This window comes from Balaenoptera ricei, chromosome 3 (genome assembly GCF_028023285.1).
Source record: "Balaenoptera ricei isolate mBalRic1 chromosome 3, mBalRic1.hap2, whole genome shotgun sequence".
Lineage (NCBI taxonomy): Eukaryota > Metazoa > Chordata > Mammalia > Artiodactyla > Balaenopteridae > Balaenoptera > Balaenoptera ricei.
Window position 1 is genome coordinate 42,835,117 of NC_082641.1, and position 9,940 is coordinate 42,845,056.

General features: G+C 39.3%; 1 protein-coding gene across 1 annotated transcript; it reads right to left on the reverse strand.

The window, feature by feature from the left end:
• Positions 1-539: 539 nt before the first annotated feature.
• Positions 540-8,686, reverse strand: ESM1 (endothelial cell specific molecule 1). The gene is made up of 3 exons (XM_059919290.1): positions 8,201-8,686; positions 4,909-5,061; positions 540-1,524 (listed from the first exon to the last, which is right to left on the reverse strand). The coding sequence occupies exons 1-3, from the start codon at positions 8,499-8,501 to the stop codon at positions 1,424-1,426; spliced, it is 555 nt and encodes a 184-aa protein (XP_059775273.1). The 5' UTR covers positions 8,502-8,686; the 3' UTR covers positions 540-1,423.
• Between the last annotated feature and the right edge of the window lie 1,254 nt (positions 8,687-9,940).

The window sequence follows — 9,940 nt, forward strand, 5'->3', positions numbered from 1 at the left end:
TTTTTATTGATCAATAATAAACTTGTCCTTTTAAAACAAATCCTAACAGCTTATTCAGCTTACATTCAAAGACCTTGCCACACACACATTCACAACTCTGTTGGCAAACTTTGAGAATAAAATACAGGTAAATAGTGAAATAATTCTTAAATAATTCTTCACTCCAAATAAAATACTTCTGCAAATATTTCCTAACAAAATCTAGTACAACAGTCCTGTTTGTGCTAAGATCCTTCCAAGTGTACTCAAAATTCCACTTATCAACCAAGTTTAAAGAAAAAACTACATTAATATGAACTATATTTTAAAGTTGACGTTTCCTGCTGAAATTGACTCTCTTCCAAACCTCCTAAAAAGCTTTTTCTACTTTGAATTTAAAACTCATCTATGTCACTGCACTTACTTTTAAATAAATTCCCTCTGTTGCTCAAGTTTTTGACATTTTATAAATCCATAGTGACTAAATTTTTCTAGGTTTCTCGTATACTTATTACTGTTAATATTACTATAATTATTAATAATAAATTTACCATGCCTTGGGTGTTTGAAAACCTTATAGAGTTATACTTTTATTCTAACCATTTTAAACAACAATATTATGTTTATTTTCTCAAGAGGGTGATAAATATGGGTATGGAGGATGATTTGTACTAACAACTGTTTACAAAAATATATAAATATTTACCTTCACACTTCCCCCAAGTGTGCAAAATACTTCCTTGCTCTCTCAATCTGAGGTGGCATTCTGTAAAACCATTTATGGAAGTGTGTGTTTGCCCTGTGCCCCAGAACCATCCTTCAGATGCGGTAACCTGGGAACTACATTAGCAGCCCTTTGAAACCTGCCTCAATTCAAGGCTACTACTCAAACTCCCGCAAGCTTCAAACATCCCACTTCCTTCAGGGACTGTTTTGTTTTCACTTTTCCCAAAGTGAAAAAAAAGCACAATTAAATTCTACTGAGGCTACCACAAGGAATATCTAAATGTCATACTCTCCCACCCCCAACGCCACCTTCTCTTGCTGCTAACTCTTCCTCCGCCCATATCCCAACATTAATGTACATCGAGTCAAGAACCGTGGACGTGCTGTGGTCTTCAGGTTCGGCTAGCCTTCTCTCTGGCTGATCTCCCTCCAGGTTAAGATTATCTAAGTTGCATTTTTAGTTCTTCACTATTACTATAAACACATATTAAACAAATCTATATGCATTCAAATATTTAACAAATATCTAAAAGTCTCCAGTCATATGAATTTTATGGATTGTTAGTAGCCTACAGTTTTTTTCTGGACCCACCCTGAATCACATTTAGTCTCCAAAAGTGACATGTCCATATGCTATAATACAGACAATTCCTAAAGTGTTGGCTGTGTGTTGAATGATCATTAAAATAGAGTCTTCTCTTGGAAATCCCACCCAGGATCAGCGTGGATTTAACCACTTCATTACAGGAGACCGGGCAGCATTCTCCTTCACGAGTTCTTCTCTCACTGCATTGCCATCTCCAGACGCCATGTCGTGCTCTGAAATGAGAAGGAATACAAATCATGTCCAAATGTTTATAACTTCAAGATCAAGTACGGTTTTGTCTTATTTTTATTTTACAATGGATTTACAATGAAATCTTTCATAGATTCCAAGAGTCTATGCTGTGTTCACCTGCTCTCTATCAATTAGCACCTCCTTGAATTATTTCTCTTCATTCTCCTATTATCACCTGACATTATTCTATATATGCATTTGTCGTTTTTTCCCTGTATTATCTCACTCCACCACTAGAGTATCAGCTCCATGAAGGCAGGGACTTTGTTTTGTTCACTGTTGCAACAGTGCCTGGAACATAGTAGGCACTTAATAAATACTTTCGGAATGAGCAAATGCTGTAAGTATAGATCTCTAAGTAAGATTCTTATACTATCTGGTATGGAAGAAGAATTAGCTTATCGATGTGGCTCCAGAATGCAGAAGGCAGACCAAAGGGCAGAACTTTTATAAAGATAGTTCTTGCTCTACATAAAAGTTTGTAATATTTAGAATTTTTTAAATGAAATTTTCTGCTTCTAAGAAAAATGAGGTGTGTTTGCTTTAGCAGTGCACATTCTGCTATATGAAGATTAACATGGCCCAGCAGTTAAATGAATGTACGTAAATTCATGAAACTCAATAAATCTTACCACTACCCTGCACCCCTCCCCCAAAAAAAAAGCTGCTTGTGAATTCCCAATCTTGGAAAGGTGGAGAGCTCACTACTAAACAACAACAACAAATGAAGAAGGGAAACCAGGAAGTCCACTTGCCAAGAATGTTGTGACCCACAGGTAGAAAGTTAGAGAAGACAACCTCATGCAATCAAGGTACGAAAGGCACCTCTGAGGTCCCTGTGCTGAGGAACCTTGGCTCCATTTACAAAGGCTTTGCAGAGGTGATATGAAGCCCAAGACCGGACAGAGGCCCCAAGCCCCCTCCTATAAACAGTAGCACTTGAAGCCCAGGAAGTCCCACGTGGACAATGCAAAACTGAACAGAAGGGCTCCCGGGCAGCCTTCCCACGAGGTCTTTAGGATATTCTGTGCTCCATCCTCAACCTGACTAAGGTTGACCGAGGTTACACTAATAGTCGAGCTCAGGAAAGGCAACACCTTAGGTCAGAAAATGCTTTTTCCATAAATTTCTAATAAGAATCTTGATACCTAATCTGGGTACAGAAATATTTTTTGTGTAACCCTTAATGTAACTTTCATCCAGCAAAATACAGTTGACCTTGAACAATGCTGGTGTTAGGGATGCCAACCCCCATGCAGTAGAAAACCCACCTACTGTTATACCTGCCCCCAAACAAAGGAATTGGTAAATGACTCACCCAAGGGCGGGAAGCTGAAACGGTTTGGATAGAATCAGGACTCAAACCCTAGTTCTTTGACTCCACGGATTGTGATCTCTAATCGAAAACAAACTGTTCCCCACACTTAGTTAATCTAAATATCTGTAACATGAAAATACAGGTACTATGTTTACTGGGGAAAAAAATGTGCATATACGTGGATCCACACAGTTCAAATCCATGTTGTTCAAGGGTCAAGTGTATCTGTTTCCAAGGCATCTATACAGTGGTCAAGATTTTTGCAGAATCTGCAAGCAAACGAGAGAGGGTGACAGGCCCGAGGGAAAGAGACTGCACAAGGGTCCAGAGGAGCAGAAGACGTGCTCCTGTGTGTGCAGCAGGAAGGATGGAGGTGAGACAACAGAGTTCCATCACTGAGGAATATTCCAGAGGAGCTCGAGAGCCCCCCAGACCTTCATCCCAAACAGCAACAAAGATTCACCAGGGATTTAATTCTCTCTTGGTGGGAAAGATTCAGGTGCAATCTTAAACGAGTGAAGAAGGATTCTAAAGTTGCTCCTTCAATGTTCTTTGTAGCCTACGGTTTTAAGAAAGCAAAATAAGACAAAAGAAGCTGCAAGTGTTTGAGGCAGCTAGCTGTGCTGAGGTAATAGGTTTCCCTGTACTAAAGACAGTCAAACCATTCAAAAAATTCCTCATTTCAGAAAGTAGATTGGTGGTTGCTAGGGGTTGAAGAGTGGGAGTAACTGCTTGATGGGTATTGGTTTTATCTGAAGCTGAGAAAAGTGTTCTGGAACTAGATAGAGATGGTGGCTTCCCAACACTGTGAATGTACCAAATGCCACTGAATTGTTCACTTTAAAAAGGTTAATTTTATGTTAAGTGAATTTCACCTCAACAAAAAAATTTTTCCAAACTTAAAATTCAATTTTCTTCCATTTTGCTTTTCAAGAACTATAGGGCCAAGTCATGAGTATTTATAATGTTAATACTGATCTCAATATCCGGATCAAGTATTCACATAGATATTCACCTAATAGGTTAAAAACAGGTTTTCAATTTAAATTAATGTTTAAGGGCATAGCCACACTTAAAAATAATAATTCACTGAAAAACACAGTATTTCCCCTTTATCTTGATGTACTTAACTGAACCCACACGTAAGAAGGAGGTAAAGCTGGGAAATAAGCACATTTGTCAATATTTCAAATCTTATTTAATTTGAAGTGCAAAGAACCAGAAACAAAAACTGAAATCGATATGGACTGTCAACTATTTGTATCTGAGGGGGGAAAGTATACAGTTTGTTGATACTAGCAGTTGCTCTGGCTACATGTTGTTTTAAATGAGCTACTTCCAATTTAATAAAGCTTTACTGTACTAACAATTTATTCAACAAGATAACCAAATAGGTTAATAGCACAGTCTTATAGGCTGTATTTCTTACATTCTGACAACCTGTGTAAGAAATACGTAAGCACTAACAAGCAGTATGTGAATATTACACACTTTCATTCAAAGGCTTAGAGATGACTCCCAAATTTTAATCACAGATACTATCTCTTATTCTCTCCAAAATCCACAAAAAGGCATGCTTGGAATTATTCCATTTAAACACTTCCATTTGGTTTAAAAAAAGAAATGTTTTATATTTTCTATGTTGGCTCTTAAGCCTTCTCCAATAAATTCCTCACAGTACTCTTGCTATGTGAAGCTGGGAGAGAAGCAGCTTTGTCTAGTACGTATGTAAAACAGATCACTGAAGAATTTAAACAACTTTGTATATCTTGGTTACTTTTTATTACAGGTTTTTTCTGTAATCAATCATATTTATCCTCCATATAAACTGGGTAAACTTTACAAAAATTATATAATCTTCAAAATTATTAATGAGGTTTCTTTGAAAAAAAGCAACAAATTTCAACAACCTCCCACCATCCCCTTAAGTAAAATAAAAGAAACTAAATCATTTAAACCAACATCTTATTCTACTCATCCATATTTTTTCTTATTCAAACTGAAAATGAGGCTATGTTTCAATGTTTATACAGGAATCAATTCTTACCTGTGTGAGAAACAAATCTCTGGTTGGCAGCCTTGGCTACTGAATATTGGAAGAAGGGAAACTTCAGACATTTGCCGGTCACCCTGTCACATATGCCCGACTGACAGCTGCAGGTCTGTTTGCATTCCATCCCAAAGGTGCCATACGGGCAGTCTAAGGATAAAGGGAAGGTTGAGAGAGGGAGCTGCTTGTTGTACATAAGCGTCCATCCTCACAGCCCGTGTGCACAGCCTCAGGAATTGAACAAACCTCATGAATATTGACTATCAGATAAAACCCAATTCTCCAAAAATCCCAGGCTTTGAAAATTGAAACTTTAAGTCACAAATGTGAAATCACACACTAAGACCAGATAATGGATGCCTCACTTGTAGTGTCTTGATGCGAAGTTTAACTGAAGACAGATACACGTAACCAATATCCTTGAACCATCTTAATTCTGTCTACTTTCTGCTTAGATACCAAAAGACAAGGTCTCATGGGCTACCTCTGTGACAGCTCAGTGAAGGTGGGCACTTGAACAGACATGTGCATCTGTTCCTCACAGAGTTTAAGAGATATGATGCTGTATTTGAATCCCCTGTAATCACAGACAATTTACTGTTGTAAAAGTACAGGAAAGGGCTTAAACTAACCAGGGGCTAAGAGGGCGATCATCCTAGCTCTTCATGAAGTGGCTAAACCTCAATCTGCTCCAACTCTTACCAACTTCCTTATCTATCAAAATGGCGGTACAAATGTACCTAACTCCTCCAGATGTTAAGAGGATTCACTAATAAAACCCTCTGCAGAGCTAAGATCCAATATGCTAAATGACAAGAAAGCTGAGAATATATTCATATACCTAACCATATCTGGAAGCTTGTAGAGCTTCGATGTTTTCATACTTAGACTAAAACATACTATATTGAGAAAAAGAGAACAAACTCATTTAGTAAAAATGCATGGGTTTTATGATGTAAATAGCATCTCAATAGACTAGCCAGCCTTGAACAGCCGAGCAGAATATTTATTCTCATGGCATAAGAATATCCTTGTAAACGTACAATCACACATGGGTGAAGAAACAAGTTGTGAGGCATCTAAGTCTTTAGCAATCTAATATTCCACAGAATGATCAAGATAGATATTAATGAAATACATTTTTTAAAGAGATTTAGGACTGCTGTACTCTGCATCCTTCAGATGAGAGAAGCACCTGGTTTTAAACATTGGTCTCTCTGTTGGGAAGAATAGTTCTTAAAAGGGATCCTGAAAAAAGTCTCTGGCAGAAAAGCACACAGCATTGGGATCTGACTGTGTCTCCAGTGATATTGAAAACTAAAACTTTAGCCAAATTCTCAGTTATGCTTCTATTGTATCCCTCAATGTACTGAATAATGCTGGGCAGATAGTAGGTGTTCAATAAATATTGTTATCTGGGCAACGTCACGCCAAACATCTGAATATTTAAAAAACATCCAGATATGCAGCTAAAGTATACAGTTTTCATAGGGATGTTCTTTAAAAAAAAAAGCTAAAGTAGAGAGTTTGCCTATAGCAAAATATAATGTATCTGCCTGCTGAGGTTCACACAGCCTCACTATTTCCAGCAGAGAGTAAATGTTCGAAACCAGACTCACTTGCAATCTGAAGGATGTCCAAGAGCTATCCTAAACAGCTTTTAAAAATATATCTTATTAACAGCTACCTCAATCATTCAGTGAATATTGGAGTGCTAAAGACTCCAGATGCCTTACAGCTTGTTTCTTTACCCATATGTAATTGGACATTTACAATCACACATACAGAGTCAATTTTTATGCCAAGAGAAAAAGCAATCCACGGCATATACTTGTTATATCATAAGTATGATTGTGTTAACCACTTCCTCCCTAACTTCCCTATGTGAAGTACTTTTTTCTTGGCTGATAAGCCCTATAATTTACAGAAAATACAGATCCTACTCAGCTGAAAGAAATGTATGTGAATGTCCACCAGAGAAAATGTTTCCTCACTATTCTACTTTTTATTGGTTATAAACAAAAATAAGCTAAGCAAAAAATAAAATTCTCCTAAAAGTTCAAGCATTTATCTCCTAACCTTTAGTATGTTTTGTGGCCTAAAAGGTAACTGATTTATAAAATATTTTTCTAAAAGAATTAATGGGATTAGCTCAATATTGGATGATTATCATTCATAAAAGCTTACAGTTGTATTAAACACATAAAATCAGAATTATTTAGAAACTTCTCAGTTCCTTTAATTTTAAAAGCTTCTTTATAGCTGATTCACTTTGTTGTACAGCAGAAACTAACACAGCATTGTAAAGTAATTATACTCCAATAAAGATGTATAAAAAATAAAAATAAAAGCTTCTTTGTACTGTAAAACTGATGAATGGGGCTATAACATATGTGTTGAATCTTAATAATAGTTCTTAACATGAGATCATGAGGTATCCATACACAGAGTATTTTAAAATCACCATTCTTTCGTTTCTAAACATGTTAAACATTGTAAACTGCAGTCACTAAGTTTGAAATAAATTCTACAAATGTTTAACTACATTTAGCTATAATTTCAACCTAATAAAGTTTTTCTGTAAGTCTGTAAGAGTGCTAACCTCTTTCTTTACAGAGTTCCAATTTTAATTTTTCTTTAGGTGTTATTTTTCCTGGTCTTACACTCATTTTTCTAGATGACCAAAACCTTTTATAGAGTGGAATGAGGTTTGTTTTATACTTCAGGGTATCTTCCTCCAAGAATGTGAGTCATCTTGCTAGATGACTTAAGCTGCCCTATTTCACAAAGTGCATTAGTGTTCATCAGAAATATTTGATCTTGAGAGGTGCCCTCCATCCCGTGGACCCTTTTAAGATCAAAGAATCACTAAACCGCAGGGCTAGTCACCACTCCAAGAGGTTATCCAGTGCAGACCTCTGTAATCACTGACTGCAGAAGAGAGGACACCTAAACCATCCATAACAGATTACCTGTCAAGTTCCTGAAGTTTTCCAGAAAAGGAGGCAACACAGTCTTCAATCAGAACTTGAAAAAAAAAAAAAATCTCCTAGGCGTAATGAGTGGAATGCTGTATTCCTTTCTGGGCTTTCTTGCACACTGGGTTCAGTTGCAATCTGCAGAGTTATCTTTCTCTCTCTCTCTCTATGACAGCATCAGTGTGGGACCTGGTCCCTAACCCACCTGCATTTTCCCTCTTTGCATTTTGAGAAAAGGCTCCTCAACTCTCACGCTGGCTGAAAGCCCTCAGTGTGCCCTGGGCGGGGAGAAGAAAGGGGTCACTCTTTACCTTTGCAGATACCAAACTCGTCACCAAAATCATCCTCCTCACTGTAAAACTGACACCTCAGCCCGGGGCCACACTTCACGCCATCCATGCCTGAGACCGTGCGGTAGCAAGTTTCTCCCGGGCCAGCGGCGCACACTCGGCAGCAGCCACAGTCGTCCAGCACCGTCCTCTTACAGCGCAGGCTGCTTTTGCACTCGTGAGTGTCACAACGCTCGGGGCAGTCGACCGCGTACTTGGTGCTCCAGGCCGCCGCCAGGTGCGCGCGGACCAGGAGCGTGGCCAACAGCAGGAGGTTCTTCATGTTTCCCGCGGCGGCTCGGGCTCCGCTTCCCGCGGCGGGGTCTTTGCTGGCGGGAAGAAGCCGTCCAAAGTGGTAGCTGAGCCTCTGCCTACACGTTTATGAGTTTTATACACTGGGTTGCCCTCATGCTTGCTTCCCCGTCATCAATTTCCTCAACCCAGCAGCAGCGCTGTCCTCCTGCCAGGCTCTCTTGTTTTAGTTTATGAAATCCAGGATGAAGGCTGGATTAACACGCTGCTGCCATCCAGGAATTGAAAAGCCCGAGCTGATGTCATCTGTTATGTTTAGATGGTTGTTTTGCATGAGGACTAAAACACTCGCTCACATCCGTCTCAAGGGCTCAAGGACGTCTGTGAAGGGGGAATAAAGAAGGCTGCACACCCTCCTCCAGGACAGGAATTGTTCGGACACCAGCACATCAGTTGGGGCATAGCTTTGTCTAGGAGCCTCTGCAGTCATGAGGAAAATTATATCGACATGAATCATCAGGACCGAAGAAGCTCCTTTTAAAAAAATAAATAAACATTTGGTATTTCCTTTCAATAAATAGCTATGAGATCATTTGGAAGAAGAAAGGGTTATGGTGGGCCTTTTCAATACTTAGAAGAAAGAAAATATTTTGAAAGGGATTTTTTTTAAAGACCCTCTCTTCCTTCCTCTCACCCCTCATCCAATGTTATTTCTAAAACAATTCACATGGCATATATCTAAGTTTATCATGGATGTCGCTATATTTCTAGTAAGATGTGGATCTGCCGCTGAGAATTTCCTTTAAAATCAAACCCACAGAAGTGGTAAGATGCTGCAGACACTGTTTCTGGCTTACTCAGTCCTGGAAAAACTTATCAGTTGGACTTGTCCTGACCCAAAACTCACTGGGGAGAAGGCTCATCCATCACCGAGTCTGCTTGTCCAATGATTGAGCCCATTCGGAGCCCTTCCCCTCACCTCCTGGCATCGATCAGAACGCTCACTAAAAACCGCCAAACAAGGCAGACAGCCCAAGGAAACAAATGAGCCAGCAGGCAAATCAGACCGTGGCCCAGAGAGGCAAGTCACAGGGAAGGGAAAACATTACCCATCAGGAAACAAGGTCTTCATGCTATGGAGGGTCACAGGGCCTAGGTCCCCCTGGGGAAGACAGAGCAGTCCTCTTAATATATTAACTGGTTCTAGGCCTCATTAAGCAAGGTTTGTGGGGCAGAAAGAGCGAGTTTGAAAGAGAGAGGAGAGTTCTTACACTAGCTACGTGTTGGAGTCCAAGCCCCACCACCTATGAAAATAGACATATTCCCACTGTCATCTAGTAAATACACAACCAACGAAGTTGATAACTCTTGGTCAGTCCCAAGTTAGCGATGGGCAAGCCACAGGGCTTCTCTCAGCCTCTGCTTCCCTTTGGAGAACTGACAGTATTAGGCTAGCTGATCTCTAAAGTT

Coding starts and splice junctions, on each gene's coding strand:
- ESM1 (XM_059919290.1), bottom strand. CDS start 8,501: ATGAAGAACCTCCTGCTGTTGGCCACGCTCCTGGTCCGCGCGCACCTG. Junction 5,062..8,200: donor CGAGTTTGGTATCTGCAAAG/GTAAAGAGTGAC, acceptor CTTTATCCTTAG/ACTGCCCGTATGGCACCTTT. Junction 1,525..4,908: donor GAGATTTGTTTCTCACACAG/GTAAGAATTGAT, acceptor TTCTCATTTCAG/AGCACGACATGGCGTCTGGA.